The sequence below is a fragment of the Heteronotia binoei genome, chromosome 4 (genome assembly GCF_032191835.1).
Source record: "Heteronotia binoei isolate CCM8104 ecotype False Entrance Well chromosome 4, APGP_CSIRO_Hbin_v1, whole genome shotgun sequence".
NCBI classification, from domain to species: Eukaryota; Metazoa; Chordata; class Lepidosauria; order Squamata; family Gekkonidae; genus Heteronotia; species Heteronotia binoei.
In genome coordinates this window covers 170,073,021-170,090,602 of record NC_083226.1, presented here as the reverse complement: position 1 = coordinate 170,090,602, position 17,582 = coordinate 170,073,021, and the positions used below count along the sequence as shown (strand labels likewise).

General features: G+C 50.9%; 1 protein-coding gene across 2 annotated transcripts in view; it reads right to left on the bottom strand.

Moving 5' to 3' along the window:
• ST8SIA5 (ST8 alpha-N-acetyl-neuraminide alpha-2,8-sialyltransferase 5) overlaps window positions 1-13,287 on the bottom strand; it is an 85,770-nt gene extending 72,483 nt beyond the window's left edge. For both annotated transcript variants that reach the window (XM_060236210.1, XM_060236211.1), the window contains exon 1: window positions 13,138-13,287. In XM_060236210.1, coding sequence (XP_060092193.1) covers window positions 13,138-13,268 — 131 coding nt within the window. In that variant the 5' untranslated portion in view covers window positions 13,269-13,287. The remainder of the gene's footprint in view (window positions 1-13,137) is intronic.
• Between the last annotated feature and the right edge of the window lie 4,295 nt (window positions 13,288-17,582).

The following is a 17,582-nucleotide window of genomic DNA, read 5'->3' as shown; positions in this document are numbered from 1 at the left end:
CAATAGCCCGCAATTAATTTGTATAAGAAGACTGCAGATTTATACCCCGTCCTTGTCTCTGAATCAGAGACTCAGAACAGCTTACATTCTTTTACTTTCCTCCCCCACAACAGACACCCTGTGAGGCGGGTGGGACTGGGAGGACTCTCACAGCAGCTGCCCTTTCAAGGACAACCTCTGCCAGAGCTATGGCTGACCCAAGGCCATCTCAGCAGGTGCAAGTGGGGGAGTGGGGAATCAAACCCGGTTCTCCCAGATAAGAGTCCGCACACTGAACCACTACACCAAACTGGCTCTCTCATGTAGGCAACCCACTGCCCTGGTGAATATCTTCCCCCCAGAGCAGAAGGCACCGTGACCCTTCTTCTAATAGAGGATTGTTTTTAGCAACTCTGACCCAGCAGAAGGAGGCCTCAAAGGCTAACACGATTTCAGCAGACATCGCTGTCCGACGGGCATCATTCATTTCCAGGGCCTGTGCAACAGAAACTGCGTTTCGATCCCGTGTGCTATATTTAGCAACCTCGTGCGGATTCGGCCGGGGTGCCCCGTGCAGATGGAGAGCGACGTTTGCCCTCCAGTCGGCAACTCAAGCGCAGGAGCCCCAGATGAGGCAGAAACAGAAAGGCCTCGTGTCACCCCAGGCACCCCGCAACACATCGACTCTGCCTCCTCCGCAAACACGCCACCCGTTAGAAAGATGGGGAAGGGTCATGGCTGTGTGTAGAGCATCTGCTTGGCATGCCGAAGACCCCAGGTTCAATCCCCATCCTTTCCATTTTTTTTAACTGAAATTTTTATTGAATTAAATTCTACTGCGAACCTTAACACAAATTATTAACCACCTTCTTCCATCAATCTACTAGAACTTCCTTCCTTAATGGAAGGAAGGAAGGAAGGAAGGAAGGAAGGAAGGAAGGAAGGAAGGAAGGAAGGAAGGAAGGAAGGAAGGGAGGGAGGGAGGGAGGGAGGGAGGGAGGGAGGGAGGGAGGGAGGGAGGGAGGGAGGGAGGGAGGGAGGAAGGAAGGAAGGAAGGAAGGAAGGAAGGAAGGAAGGAAGGAAGGAAGGAAGGAAGGAAGGAAGGAAGGAAGGAAGGAAGGAAGGAAGGAAGGAAGGAAGGTGGGGAAGGGAGGGAGAGGTGGGAAAAAAGCAACTTCAACTTTAAATACATTCTCCAAGCTGCCCACTAGCTTGGCTTGGAGAAGTGGTTTAAAGAGAGAAATGCTTTCTCCCAGTCAGCCAACAGAGCAATGGAGGCTTCAAGAGCCTCACAAAATGGGTGAAAGAGCCACATGTGGCTCCCAAGCCAGTTTGGCCACCCCTGTACTAGAACATTCATCCGCATTTGACAACAGAAAACATTCTTCAGTTAATCCACATACAATTCATGCATCTATACTGACCAAGAGTGATTTTCTATTCTGAATCTTATTATCTTATATCACCCGTTAATACCATACAGTTTCCCCAGTTTCATTTTTTCCTCATCACCACACGCCATAATAACAATAATATCGTCCTAATTACTTTCATACCTTCTAGATTAAACTTTCTTCCACTAGAAGAAGAAGAAGAAGATATTGGATTTATATCCCGCCCTCCACTCCGAAGAGTCTCAGAGCGGCTCACAATCTCCTTTCCCTTCCTCCCCCACAACAGACACCCTGTGAGGTAGATGAAGATATTGGATTTATATCCCGCCCTCCACTCCGAAGAGTCTCAGAGCGGCTCACAATCTCCTTTACCTTCTTCCCCCACAACAAACACCCTGTGAGGTGGGTGGGGCTGGAGAGGGCTCTCACAGCAACTGCCCTTTCAAGGACAGAGTCCCAGAGTGGCCTACAATCTCCTTTCCCTTCCTCCCCCACAGCAGACACCCTGTGAGGCGGGTGGGGCTGAGAGGACTCTCACAGCAGCTGGCCTTTCAAGGACAACCTCTGCCAGAGCTATGGCTGACCCAAGGCCATGCTAGCAAGTGCAAGTGGGGGAGTGGGGAATCAAACCCGGTTCTCCCAGATAAGAGTCCGCACACTTAACCACTACACCAAACTGGTTCTCCAACTATCTGTTATCACATTTCCCCCCATCTATTTGCCTTCCAAGAAGTCATCCTCACCTAGATAAAAAAACAAAACAAAACAAAATGGCTGCCTCTCATTCTGGAGCCAAGAGAATTCGGTGTGGGGCGGGGAGACCCACCCTCCTGTTAGAGAGGCTGCTGCAGGGAGCCTCCCCCCTCTCTCTTCCTAAGGTCCAACGCTTCAACCCAATTTCTTCATTTTAAAGGATGAAGTGGTAGGTAATGAGAAGGACCTCCAACTGAGACCCTGGACAGCTGCTGCCAGTCTGAGTAGACAATACTGACTCTGATGATGAAGAAGAAGAGGAGGAGGAGACTGGGTTTATACCCCACCCTCCACTACCTGAAGAAGTCTCAGAGCAGCTTACAATCTCCTTTCCCTTCCCCTCCCCACAACAGACACCCTGTGAGCTGAGAGAGCTCTGACAGGAACTGCTCTTGAGCGGAACAGCTCTGCGAGAACTTGTGACTGACTCAAGGAGTGGGGAATGGGGAATCAAACCTGGTTTTCCCAGATAACACACTTAACCACTACACCACACACTTAACCACTACACCAAACTGGCTCTCAGTCCGGGGACTGGATTCAGAATAAGGCATCTGCCTGTGTCAAGAGGGGTTTTTAGCAAGTCATACGTAAAGACAGTGCTGACCTGCATGGCCCAGACTAGCCCTTTCTCATCAGATCTCAGAAGCGAAACCTCATTAGATCGATTAGGTTCTTGGATGGGAGGGAGACCATTTGCAGAGGCAGTCAATGGAAAACCACCTCCGCACCTCTCCGTACTCTACTACCCCTGACTGGCCGGAGGGGGGGAGCACCACTAGTCTCCACCCAATCCCCGCAATCTGTAACCTTAACCAATGAGAAACTGCTCCCTAGTTTTCAGGCCCCGCCCCCTTGCATCCCACATCCTGAGCCCACTTCGGTGGGGAGGGCAGGATATAAATCCAATAAAATAAATCAATCAGTCCTCAGGAAATGTGGGCCCCCCTACCAGCCAGGTTTATGGGATTTGAAGTGAAGGTCCATCTCCTGTCTTCTCATTGTCTGTAGGGTTTCCAGCTCTGGGTTGGGAAATACTTTAAAAGATGAGAGATGGAGGAGGGCGGGGTTTGGGGAGGGGAGGGGCCTCAGCAGTGTACAGATACCGTCCCACCCTCCAAAGCTGCCATGAAAACCAGTTTGGTGTAATGGTTAAATGCGTGGATTCTTATCTGGGAGAACCGGGTTTGATTCCTCACTCCTCTACTTGCAGCTACTGGAATGGCCTTAGGTCAGCCATAGCTGTCCTTGAAAGGGCAGCTTCTGTGAGAGCTCTCTCAGCCCCACCTGCCTCACAGGGTGTCTGTTGTGGGAGAAGAAGGTAAAGGAGATTGTGAGCCACTCTGAAACTCTGAGATTCGGAGTGGAGGGCGGGATATAAATCCAGTATCATCTTCTTGAGAGCCAGTTTGGTATAGTGGTTAAGTGCGCGGACTCTTATCTGGGAGAACCAGGTTTGATTCCCCACTTCTCCACTTGTAGCTGCTGGAATGGCCTTGGGTCAGCCATAGCTCTGGCAGAGGTTGTCCTTGAAAGGGCAACTGCTGTGAGAGCCCTCTCAGCCCCACCCACCTCACAGGGTGTCTGTTGTGGGGGGAGAAGATATAGGAGATAGTAAGCTGCTCTGAGTCTCTGATTCAGAGAGCAGGGCAGGGTATAAATCTGCAATTCTTCTTCTTCTCCTCTTCCTTCTTCTCCTTCTTCCAGAGGAACTGATCTCTGTACTTTGGAGACCAGTCATAATTCGGGGGGATCTCCAGTCCTCCCCTGGACACTGGCAAGCCTACTGGTTGATGGTTGTTGTTGGTTTTTAAGCTAGTTGTGAGAGATTCATTTCCCATGTGGTTTCACGCATTGCTTTAAAAAGAACAGCGCTTCTTGAAAATGGGGAGAAGTCTAAGTGTAGAGAACTCAAACTAAAAGCACTGGACTCTTAGGGTGGAGAGTGGGCTAAGGCAAAAAACACCTTTGAGAGCATGATTGATTTATTTTTTTATCCACCTCCTCCCCGCCACACACACACATAAAAACAACCTCCAAAAACCGATCAACCCCTGACGATTCAGAAGAAAATGTTTCTGGCTTCACAGCCAAATATACTAGCTTATAGGGAGCGAGCCAACTGCCAGCGCTTGCCAATTTCAGCCGTCTTAAATCACAGTTCAAGGGCTTGCAATCTTTCCTCTCCCCCCCCCCCCACCACCGCTTTAAGAACAAATCCACAGTGGAAAGAGCATTATGTAATATTGCGAGCAGCAGAAATGAGTGAAAAACGTCGGGGGGGGGGGGAGTTATACATGAATATGGACGGGAACCCTTTCAAGGTCTTAATTTCTGGCGTTTAAAACAACAACAACAAACGCAGCTCCAAAGCTTAAGTCATGAGATGTATAAATTGTGTCTTTTTGTCCATAAAGCACACATGAATCAGACCATTATACAGAATCAGACCATCACGGTTGATATTATCGACACCAGAGCTCTCCAGAGTCTCAGGCTGAGATCTTTCCTATCACCTGCTGCTCAGGCCTTTGAACTGAAGGCACTGGGGATTAGAATTTGGGACCTTCTGCGTGCCAAGCAGAGGCTCTTCTACTGAGCCGCAGTCCCTCCCCAAGACCTGAATCCGCCTTACACCATTGACTTCTCAAGGTCAGTATTATCTACTCCAGGGGTGGCCAAGCTTGCTTAACATAAGAGCCACACAGAATCAACATCAGAGGTTTGAGAGCTGCAAGACATGAACAAATATTACATGCATGTCTTGATGAAAATTCTTAACGCTTCCTTTGCACGGAAAGATAAAAACACACACGTCTGCACTTTACAACATAGTCACGCTCGAAGGAGATTTTTAAAAAATCAAAAGCTGGAAATAACAGTCTCCATAAGACCAGCATAGGAAAAGGTTAGGGAATTGTTTTTTTGGCACCAGTGGGAGAAGGAAACACACATGTACCATATAAATCACTGACCGCCGTTTGCATCATTATGCATTTCTCTTTGCCTTAACCCCAAGATTAATAAAAAGAACTCTGAAACTGAGGGGGAACCCTGCCAAGTCCTCTTTAATTCTGTCCCTTCTTCCAAAGGCTCCCTTGGCTCTTGCGCTCTGTTTCTGTGCTCTAGGTCTCTGGGCAATCTCTGTAATGGAGAAGAGCTTGCATGGCTGCCTATTTCTCCTTCCTTCCCGCTTTACACACAGCAAAAGCAGTCACCTACCTATGGGTCAGAAGGCTTTTTTTTGTAGTAGGAACTCCTTTGTATATTAGGCCATGCCCCCCTGATGTAGCCAGTCCTCCTGGAGCTTACAGTAGGCCCTGTACGAAAAGCCCTGTAGGAGGATTGGCTACATCAGGGAGGTGTGGCCTAAAATGCAAAGGAGCCCCTGCTACAACAAAAGCCCTGCTGGTCAGCACTCAGAGGCTGACTACGGTCCCAGTGCTAAGCACACCTGAGAGTCAGCCTGTATTAAGTTTCACCTTGACCTCCAGGACCCACACTGTATGTGTGAAAAAGCCCCATGTGACTCCCAAGCTGAAGCTGGAAAGCCCCTGATCTACTCAGACTGGCAGCAGCTCTCCAGCGTCTCAGGCAGAAGACTTTCCCATCACCTCCTGCCTGGCCCTTTTAACTGGAGATGCCGGGGATCGAACCTGGGACCTTCTGCATGCAAAGCAGAGGCTCTAGTGATGAGCCACTGAGGTCTTTCCCATCACCTCCTGCCTGGCCCTTTTAACTGGAGATGCCAGGGATCGAACCTGGGACCTTCTGCATGCCAAGCAGATGCTCTACCAATGAGCCACTGAGCTCTTTCATATCACCTCCTGCCTGGCCCTTTTAACTGGAGATGCCGAGGATCGAACCTGGGACCTACTGCATGCCAAGCAGAGGCTCTAGTGATGAGCCACTGAGGTCTTTCCCATCACCTCCTGCCTGGTCCTTTTAACTGGAGATGCCGGGGATCGAACCTGGGACCTTCTGCATGCCAAGCAGAGGCTCTAGTGATGAGGCCACTGAGGTCTTTCCCGTCACCTCCTGCCAGGTCTTTTTAACTGAAGATGCCAGGGATCGAACCTGGGACCTTCTGCATGCCAAGCAGAGGCTCTAGTGATGAGCCACTGAGGTCTTTCCCATCACCTCCTGCCTGGCCTTTTTAACTGGGGATGCCGGGGAATGAACCTGGGACCTTCCGCACAACAAAGCAGAGGCTCTTCTACTGAGCCACGGCGCCTCACTAAATGACGTTGCCTTCTGTCCCTCAAGGTCAGTATGGTCTCCTCAGACTGGCAGGAGCTGTCAAGGTTCTCAGGCTTCTTGCGTTATCTACCCGCTTGATCATTTTAGCTGAAGGTACTGGGGAATGAACCTGGGACCTCCTGCATGCCAAGCAGATACTCTACCCATGAGCCACAGGACCCTCCCCTCAGTGGCGGTGGATAATGTCATATGGAATCCACTTGGTCTAGGGCAAGGGGGGCCAAACTTGTTTAACATAAGAGCCATATAGAATAAACATCAGGTGTTGATAGCCGCAAGACATGAATATCAGATGTTTGAGGAGGGAGGGAAGGAGGGAGGGAGGAAGGGGGGAGGGAGGGAATAGATGAGGAGGGAGGTGTAAAGAAAGCAACTTTAACTTTAGATGCATTCTCCCAGCCAATGTGGTGGTGGAAGCTTCAAGAGCCACACAATATGGCCCCAGAGCTGCACTGTGACCACCCCTGGTCTCTGGAGACCTGGATTTCAATCCCTGTCCAGCTAGGAAGTTTCCTATATGCTATCGGGCCTACCTCACTTGAGTGTTGTACATCCTTTTGAACTCCTTAAAAGAAGCGGCCCCATATGAAGGAGAAACAAAGCTACCAACACCTGCTGGTAGGGTTGTGAACCTCCACTAGATCTCCAGACGACAGAGAAAGTGACAGCTTCAGAAGACAAACTCCAGGGCTGGAATTCTAGCAGGCGCTCCTTTGCATATTAGGCCACACCCCTAATGTAGCCAATCCTCCAAGAGCTTACAAGGCTCCTTTTTGTAAGCTCTTGGAGGACTGGCTACATCAGGGGTGTGTGGCCTAATATGCAAAGGAGCTCCTGCTAGAATTCCACTCCTGAAAACTCTCTCCGTCTCAAAATCCCCCCTTCCAGAAGCGATGCCCCTAAATCTCCAGGAAGTTACCAGGCCCAAGCTGGTAACCAGAAATTGAAGCTCCGGACCCATTTTTAGCATACCGGGGTTACTTTTTTTAAAAAAACCCTCTCTTTTATGCTCAGTTCCAATCAGCTGGAACTGGCTCCGGAGACATTTGGCTTTACAATAGCCTAAATTACAGCTATTTAAAGAGAAGCAATTAAGCCCGCAGTGCGTGACCAGCCTTGAACTGGGACGACCAGCCGCTGGAGACAACTATTATCCTGAGAGGGTCTGTTTCGGCATCCGCGGCCTTCATTTCAGTTTCAATGCCGGAATCAGCGATGCTTTAAAAACGATTAGATCGGAGGAGGCACAGAAGAAACACAACATTTTCCGGCGGCCTCAGGTTTCGGTGATGATCGTTTTAGGAATGGCTGCGATCGCAGGGTAGAGCAGGCACCTCCGTCGGCGCCCCAGTGGTCCTGGCTTTAATTCAAAAGAGCAAATGCCTTCCTGGTGGCGAAGACGAGCTACGAAAGCTTGAAAACCCTCCATGCAGAGGACCACTTCTAACGAGAAAGCTGCATCCCAGATTGCGATGCAAAGAACACATCCATGCAATACATAAGAACGTAAGAGAAGCCATGTTGGATCAGGCCACTGGCCCATCCAGTCCAACATTCTGTGTCACATAAGAACATAAGAGAAGCCCTGTTGGATCAGGCCAGTGGCCCCTCCAGTCCAACACTATGTGTCACATAAGAACATAAGAGAAGCCATGTTGGATCAGGCCAATGGCCCCTCCAGTCCAACACTCTGTGTCACATAAGAACATAAGAAAAGCCATGTTGGATCAGGCCAGTGGCCCATCCAATCCAACACTCTGTGTCACATAAGAACATAAGAGAAGCCCTGTTGGATCAGCCCAGTGGCCCATCCAGTTCAACACTCAGTGTCACACAGTGGCCAAAAAAACCAGGCGCCTTCAGGAGGTCCATCAGTGGGGCCAGGACACTAGAGGCCCTCCCACTGTTGCCCCCCGCCCACAAGCACCAAGAATACAGAGCATTGCTGCCCTAGACAGAGAATTCCAATAAATTGTATGCAATGTAGTATATGGGGGGTTTTGCACAGGTAGGACGCTGTGTACCCAGAGCAAATAAAAACTCATGCTGCAGTTATGCCAAGCCAAACAGACCGCAGTATTGTCTACTCTGACTGGCGGCTGCTCACCGAGGCATTTCCAGCAGAGAAAGAGGAGTACCAACACCTGCTCTCAAAGATCTGGAGATGCCATCAAAGGAAGCGGAACCTTCTGCATGCAAATTAGGTCCTCCAGTGCTGAACCCCTCTCATTAAAGCTACATTTTATTTCCTACATGAAAGACCGTAAGAGAAGCCATAGTGGGTCGGGCCAATGGCCCATCCAGTCCAACACTCTGTGTCGCACAGCGGCCAAAGTCCAGGTGCCATCAGGAGGTCCATCAGTGAAGCCCTCCCACTGTTGCCCCCCAAGCACCAAGAATACAGAGCATCACTGCCCCAGACAGAGTGTTCCTTCTATACCTTGTGGCTAAGAGCCACTGATGGACCTCTGCTCTTAAATACATAAAAGAAGCCATGTTGGATCAGGCCAGTGGCCCATCCAGTCCACCACTCTGTGTCAAATAGTGGCCAAAACTCAGGTGCCATCAGGAGGTCCACCATCGAGGTCAGGCCTCCAGAAGCCCTCCAACTCTTGCCCCCCAAGCACCAAGAATACAGAGCATCACTTGCCCCAGACAGAGTGTTCCATCTACACCTTGTGGCTAAGAACCACTGATGGACCTCTGCTCCAGTCATTTATCCAATCCCCTCTTGAATCTGTCTGTGCTTGTAGTCTGCCACTTCCTGAGACAGTGAATTCCACACGAAGGACTTCCTTCCCTCTGCTCTAAGTCTACCGCTCATTACTTTCACAGAGTGCCCACGAGTTCTTGTCTTGTGAGAAGGGGAGAAAAGTACTTCTTTTTCTCCCTTTTCTATCCCATGCATAGGTCCATAAACCTCTGTCATGAGAAGAACATAAGAGAAGCCAAAGAACATGATGCTCCCAAAGACAGCTATGGGTCCATCTAGCCTTGTATTTATTGATTTAAATATATTTATCTCCCTTTTGGGGGGGGGGGGTTGCATGTTTTTTGCCCCACAGTTGAGATTTAAAGCAGCTTGAAGAAGAAGAAGAAGAAGAAGAAGAAGAAGAAGAAGAAGAAGAAGAAGAAGAAGAAGAAGAAGAAGAAGAAGAAGAAGAAGAAGAAGAAGAAGAAGAAGAAGAAGAAGAAGAAGATGAGGATGATGATATTGGATTTATATCCCGCCCTATACTCTGAATCTCAGCGTCTCAGAGCGGTCACAATCTCCTTTACCTCCCCCCGCCACAACAGACACCCTGCGAGGTGGATGGGGCTGAGAGGGCTCTCACAGAAGCTGCCCTTTCAAGGACAACTCCTACGCTAGCTATGGCTGACCCAAGGCCATTCCAGCAGGTGCAAGTGGAGGAGTGGGAAACATGGTTGCATACAAAAATGTACAAAGTTTAATTCTTGGTATAAGCTTTCGTGTGCGAACTTCTTCAGATAGAAGAAGTGTGCATGCACATGAAAGCTTACACCCGGAATTAAAGTGTGTTGGCCTTAAAGTTGCTCTATTGTTTCAGATCAACATGCTCACTCACCTGAAAATATACAGTTTCACATTACTGGCAGTTGGCATCCTGATTAATAAACCATAAAGTTTCCACACCCTGAATACTGATGAGGGCCTGTGGTTTGGCTGGATGTATTTGTGAGTTTCCTGCATTGTGCAGGGTGGGTTGGTCTAGATGAGCCTGGAGATCCCGTCCAACTCTATGATTCTATATGGCACACATGTGATCTCACAGTAAGTAATAAACAGACATAGAAGCCCCCTCCACAGCTGCTTTAATGCACTGGTCCGGGAGCGGACAAACTTGCTTAACATAAGAGCCACATAGAATAAATACCAGATGTTTGAGAGCTGCAAGACATGAGCATTAGATGTTTGTGAGCCGGGAGGGAGGGATGGGAAATGGAAGGAAGGAAGGAAGGAAGGAAGGAAGGAAGGAAGGAAGGAAGGAAGGAAGGAAGGAAGGAAGGAAGGAAGGAAGGAAGGAAGGAAGGAAGGAAGGAGACTGCAGATTTATACCCCACCCTTCTCTCTGAATCAGAGAATCAGAGCGGCTTACAATCTCCTACAACAGACACCCTGTGAGGTGGGTGGGGCTGAGGGGGCTCTCACAGCAGCTGCCCTTTCAAGGACAACTCCTGCGAGAGCTATGGCTAAACCAAGGCCATTCCAGCAGCTGCAAGTGGAGGAGTGGGGAATCAAACCCAGTTCTCCCAGATAAGAGTCCGCACACTTAACCCCTACACCAAACTACACCAAGGAGAAACCACGACACCAGGAAGGAAGGAAGGAAGGAAGGAAGATGATAGATAGATAGATAGATAGATAGATAGATAGATAGATAGATAGATAGATAGATAGATAGATAGATAGATAGATAGACAGATAGACAGACAGACAGACAGACAGACAGACAGACAGACAGGGAGGGAGGGAGGGAGAGGTGGAAATAAAGCAACTTTAACTTTAAATGCATTTTCCAAGCCGCTAGTTGGCTTTGCTTGGAGAACTGAGTTAAAGAGACAAATGCCTTCTTCAAGCCAGCCAATGGGGTAGTAGGGGATACAAGACCCACACAATATGTACCAAAGAGCCACAGTTTGGCCTCCCCTGCACTGGCCTAACTCCCTGCTTGGTTCACACTCGTATTCCCGGCAATTGTTCCCCTCTGTTGTTCACTCTTCTTCCCTTCTAATCCACATATATATTACAGGATTAAAATGTCAATTCGTTGCATTCTGTGAAGTCCAGGATATGTCTGAGCAAATCCTTTGGATAGTCTCTCATAAAAGTCTCTGATGTTCCCCTTTGCACCCACTTCCACCAAATTAGTTTTTATTTCCCCCACTATGTAATTTTTGCATCACTTAATGTGTTGTGTGAACATTTATGACAGAGGTGGCCAAACTGTGGCTCGGGAGCCACATGTGGCTCTTTCACACATATTGTGTGGCTCTCGAAGCCCCCACTGCCCCCTCAGCCAGCTTGGAGAAGGCATTTCTCTCTTTATATCACTTCTCCACGCCAGCCAGCAGATTGGAGAATGCGTTTAAAGTTGCTTTCTTTCCATCTCTCCATCTGTTTTCTTCCCTCCCTTCTTTCCTTCCTCTCTTGTGGCTCTCAAACATCTGACATTCATGTCTTGCAGCTCTCTCAAACATCTGACGTTTATTCTGTTTGGCTCTTGCACTAAGCAAGTTTGGCCACCCTTGATTTACGACTTGCTTCTGTCCGGCTTTGTAGACTTCTGGTTGGTTCTACAACCTTATTGCATTTTTCGTGGAATGTCCCATCCTGGCCACTGTACTGCCTCAACTCTGCGTCATCCGCCTGGAGTCCAAGCGAAAAAGGCGGACTACAGATAAGGTAAATAAAATAAAAATAAAAATCCAAAGCTTGGATAACGCAAGCTCCGTTTATATGGCTGCAGGGTTAAGTTCCAAGCCAGGAGGCTTGGCTTTCATGCATGTCTCTCTCTAGGGCAAGTAGGTGGCTAGGTAGGTGGAACTTGAAAAGAGCTCTGCTGTATTAGACCGGTGAAGGTCCATCTAGTCCAGCATCCTGTCTCACACTGCGGCCAACCATTTCCTCAGGAGAGCCAAGAACAGGGCACAGAGGCCGAGGCCTTCATAAGAACATCAGAAGAGCCCTGCTGGATCAGACCAGTGGTCCATCTAGTCCAGCATCCTGTTTCACACAGGGGCCAACCAGTTCCTCTGGAGGGCCAACAACAGGGCATGGAGGCCAAGAGCTTCATGGCTCCGGTATTCAGAGGTTGACCACCTCTGAACACAGAGGTTCCCTTCAGTCATCGAGGGTAGCAGCCACTGATAGACCTCGCCTCCTTGGATCTATCCAACCCCCTTGGATCTATCCAACTGTCTACACCTGCGGCCATCGCCGTATCCTCTGGCCGTGAATCCCCAATTTTAATCACCCTCTCTGTAAAGAAGTATTTCCTTTTGTCCGTCCTGAACCTATTGACAGGAAGGAAGTCAGGGAGGAAGGAAGGAAGGAAGGAAGGAAGGAAGGAAGGAAGGAAGGAAGGAAGGAAGGAAGGAAGGAAGGAAGGAAGGAGGGGGAGTGAGGAAGGAAGGAAGGAAGGAAGGAAGGAAGGAAGGAAGGAAGGAAGGAAGGAAGGAAGGAAGGAAGGAAGGAAGGAAGGAAGGAGGGGGAGTGAGGGAGGAAGGAAGGAAGGAAGGGGAGGAGGGAGGAAAGAGGGAGGGAAGGGGAGGGGGGAAAGGAAGGGGGAGGCGGAGGGAGGGAGGAAGGAAGGAAGGAAGGAAGGAAGGAAGGAAGGAAGGAAGGAGGGGGAGGAGGGAGGAAAGAGGGAGGGGGAAAGGAAGGGGGAGGCGGAGGGAGGGAGGAAGGAAGGAAGGAGGGGGAGGGAGGAAGGGGAGGAAGGGAAGGAAGGAAGGAAGTAGGGGGAGGAGGGAGGAAAGAGAGAGGGAGGGGAGGGGGGAAAGGAAGGGGGAGGCGGAGGGAGGGAGGAAGGAAGGAAGAAGGGAGGGAGGGGGAGGGAGATTAAAGATAGACTTTAATATGCTGAAAGTATAAGGGAAAGCAGAAAGATCTATGAGAGACAGATAATGATCGATGACTGAAAGGGAGAGGAGTGATAGACGGACGGGGCGAGGGGGTAACGGGGGCGCCAGGCAGGGACTGCTGGGGGGCGGGGTGGGGGGGGCTCACCTCTTGAGATAGTTCCTGCCGTAGAGGATCTGCTGCAGCAGCGTGACCAGCGCGAAAGCGCAGATGAAGATGAAGAGCAAACTTCGAGTGCCCAGCAAATCCCGGCTGGAAGTGGGGTCGGAGTAGCCCATGGCGGCGGCGGCGGCGAGGCGAGCGCGGCGGCGGTGTCCGCTCAGGGGCCGGGGCGGGCTGGCCCTCCTGGGGCGGGATCGGGGCCAAGGTGCCCCCGGGGGTAGCGGCTGGGCGCCGTCGGCCTGCCCAGGACGCCTCCTCCGCCGCCGCGGTGGCCCCGCATGGCGCGCTCCTCCAGGGGCCGAGCGGCCCGCCGAGTGCTCCGCTATCCGGGCGCCGCGCCGCGCCGCGCTTGGACGAGGGGCCGGGCCGAGCCAGACACCGCCCCCTTCTGCATTCGGACCCGCCTGGCTGGCTGGCGCGGGAGGGCCGCTTTGGCACGACTTGCAAAGCGCAGCAGCTTCTCGTTCTCTCGCTCTGTCTCTCTGTCTCTCTTTCGCTGACAAATTTCGCACTAGACCAGGGGTGGGTAAACTTGTTTAACATAGGAAAGAAAAGGTCCCCTGTGCAAGCACCAGTCGTTTCCGACTCTGGGGTGACGTTGCTTTCACAACGTTTTCACGGCAGACTTTTTACGGGGTGGTTTGCCATTGCCTTCCCCAGTCTTTTACTCTTCCCCCCCAGTAAGCGGGGGGCTCATTTTACCCACCTCGGAAGGATGGGCTTAAATAAGAGCCACGTAGAATAAACATCAGATGTTTGAGAGCCGCAAAACAGCAACATCAGAGAAGGAAGGAAGGAAGGAAGGAAGGAAGGAAGGAAGGAAGGAAGGAAGGAAGGAAGGAAGGAAGGAAGGAAGGAAGGAAGGAAATGACAGACAGACAGACAGACAGACAGACAGACAGACAGATAGATAGATAGATAGATAGATAGATAGACAGACAGACAGACAGACAGACAGACAGACAGACAGACAGATACCCTAGGGGAGAGACGGTGGCTCAGTGGTAGAGCATCTGCTTGGGAAGCATAAGGTCCCAGGTTCAATCCCTGGCATCTCCAAAAAAGGGTCCAGGCAAATAGATGTGAAAAGCCTCAGCTTGAGACCCTGGAGAGCCGCTGCCAGTCTGAGAAGACAATACTGACTTTGATGGACCAAGGGTCTGATTCAGTATAAGGCAGTTTCATATGTTCAACCCACTGCAGTTTCCAAGATAGATGAGGGGAGGGAGGAGGGAGGGAGAGGTGGAAAGAAAGCAAGTTTAACTTTAAATGCATTCTCCAAGCTGCTAGTTGGCTTGGCTATGGCTGATCCAGGGCCATCTCAACAGGTGCAAGTGGAGGAGTGGGGAATCAAACCCGGTTCTTCCAGATAAGAGAGCTATGGCTGACCCAAGGCCATTCCAGCAGCTGCAAGTGGAGGAGCGGGGAATCAAACCCAGTTCTCCCAGATAAGAGAGCTATGGCTGACCCAGGCCCATTCCAGCAGCTGCAAGTGGAGGAGCGGGGAATCAAACCCGGTTCTCCCAGATAAGAGAGCTATGGCTGACCCAAGACCATTCCAGCAGCTGCAAATGGAGGAGTGGGGAATCAAACCCGGTTCTCCCAGATAAGAGTCCGCGCACTTAACCACTACACCAAACTAAATAAATGTCAGATGTCTGAGAGCCACAAAATAGGAATGTCAGATTAGGGTTACCAAATCCAATTCAAGGAATATCTGGGGACTTGGGGTTGGAGCCAGGAGACTTTGGGGGTGGAGCCAGGAGCAAGGGTGTGACAAGCATCATTGAACTCCACAGGGAGTTCTGGCCATCACATTGAAAGGAACCGCATACCTTTTGAATGCCTTCCCTCCATTGGAAATCATGTAGGATAGGGGCACCTTCTTTGGGGGCTGATAACTGGGCCCCCTGGTCCAATCTTTTTGAAACTTGGGGGGTGTTTTGAGGAGAGTCGCTGGATGCTATGCTGCAGATTTGGTGCCTCTAGCTCAAGAAACAGCTCTCCCAGAAACCCAGAATGGCAACCGTATGTCAGATGTTTGAGAGCCACCACAACGAAGGGAGGGAGGGAGATGGGGAGGGAGGGAGGTGGGGAGGGAAGAGAGAAAGAGAGGTGGAAAGAAAGCAACTTTAGCTTTAAATGCATTATTCAAGCTGCTGGCTGGCTTGGTTTGGAGAAATGATTTAAAGAGACAAATGCCTTCTCCAAGTTGGCTGACAGGGCAGTGGGACCTTCGAGAGCCACACAATATGTGTGAAAGAGCCACCCCCGGCTGTAGTAGACCCTTAATCCTGGTTTAGTCCTGTCCCCAAACTGACATTCTACACTAAAATCATAGAGTCATGGAGTTGGTTTCTCGGATTCTCCGATTCTAATGTAGAATGTCAGTTTGGGGATAGGGCTAAACCGGGATTAAAGGCCTAGTGCGAAATTGGTCTCTCTCTCCGCACGCTGCCTTGGAAGGGGGAGGCTTCAAACACCTCAACGTGCTCAGGGATCCCAGGCGATCCCCAAAGGCGGGATGCAAACACAGCAGCCCCTGCATTGTGCAGGGGGGTTGGACTAGATGACCCTGGAGGTCCCTTCCAACTCTATGATTCTAAGAGGGTTGCCAAGTCCAATTCAAGAAATATCTGGGGACTTTGGGAGGTGGAGCCAGGAGACTTTAGAGGTGCAGCCAGGAACAAGATGTGACAGGCATAATTGACCTCCAAAGGGAGGTCTGGTCGTCGCATAGAAAGGGACCGCAAACCTTTAAAATGCCTTCATTCCATTGGAAATAACAAAGGATCGGGGCACCTTCTTTGGAGGTTCATAGAATTGGACCCCTTGGCCCAATCCTTTTGAAACTTGGAGGGTATTTTGAGGAGAGGCATTGAATGCTATGCTGAAAATTTGATGTTCTTCCTCAAAAAACAGCCCCCCCTCCCAGATGCCCGCGAATCAATTCTCCATTATTTCCTATGGGAATCAGTCTCCATAGGGAATAATGGAGTGCCTAGCAGACATTTCCCTTCCTCCACCACCACCCCCCTGCTTTCTGATGACCATGAAGCGGGGGAGGGCCTCCAAACCAGGAGATCCCCCACCTGGGGATTGGCAACCCTAAGCCGGAAAGAAGAGCCAACTCCAGCCTCCCTCCCCCTTAGGGTTGCCAAGTCCAATTCAAGAAATATCCGGGGACTTTGGGGGTGGAGCCAGGAGACTTTGGGGGAGGAGCCAGGAACAAGGTTGTGCCAAGCATCATTGAACTCCAAAGGGAGTTCTGGCCCTCACATTTAAAGGGACCACACACCTTTTAAATGCCTTCCCTTCTTTGGAAATAATGAAGGATAGGGGCACCTTCTTTGGGGGCTCATAGCATTGGACCCCCTGGACCATTCCTTTTGAAACTTGGAGGGTATTTTGATGAGAGGCACTGGATGCTAGGATGCAAATTTGGTTCCTCTATCTCAAGAAACAGCCCCTCCAGAGCCCCAGATACCCGCGGATCCATTATACCCTATGGAAATCGGTCTCCATAGGGAATAATGGAGTGCGCAGCGGACATTTTTCCCTACTTCCGCCCCCTCCGCTTTCTGATGACCCTGGAGGGGGTGGGAGGGCCTCCAAACCGGGGATGCCCCGCCCCCACCTGGGGATTGGCAACCCTAAGCCAGAAAGAAGAGCCGATTCCAGCCTCCTTCCTCCCCCCCCCCCCCGATGCCTCGAACAAGCCCTTTGCAGTCCGCCTCGTCGACGGATTGCTTTTTCTGTGCTCCCCCCCTTGCAAAAAAAAAGGCTCTGCAAAGAAGTGGGGGGGGGATTGGAGGGAATAGACTGGTTGCAGGGGGGGCGATGAGGCTGAGTCATCGCTGGCTATTTGGGGGGGGGGGGGTTGGGGTTTCTGGACGTTTCTGTCCTCCCCCCCACCCCTTCTCGGTCCCTCCAGGGACGCGCCGCCAAGGTCACCGGGCGCTTCTTCAAGGACACCAGGCGCGCGCGCGCTCCCTTTGCAGCCTGCAAGAAGACGGGTGCCAAGAGAAAAGGCCGTTGCTGCAGAAAAGGGCTGGAGGGGGGGGGGATCGGTGGACTGTTCTCTTCCCCCCCCACCACCACCACCATAGCCTTGTGGGAAACGATTCGTTCCAAAGGGGAAAAAATCCATTTGTCCGTTGCTTCTCTGGCCGTTTCCTCTTCCAGACAGATGTGCACAGATCTGGCGCGCTCTGCGGGCAGCCCAAGCAGCGGTGGATCATTATACAGAGCTCCCCCCCCCCCGCACCCCGCAGTCCCATTGATTGCAAAGAAGAAGAAGAAGAAATTGGATTTATATCCGGCCCTATACTCTGAATCTCAGAGTCTCAGAGCGGCTTACAATCTCCTTTACCTTCCCCCCACCACCACAACAGCCACGCTGTGAGGTAGGTGGAGCCGAGAGAGCTCTT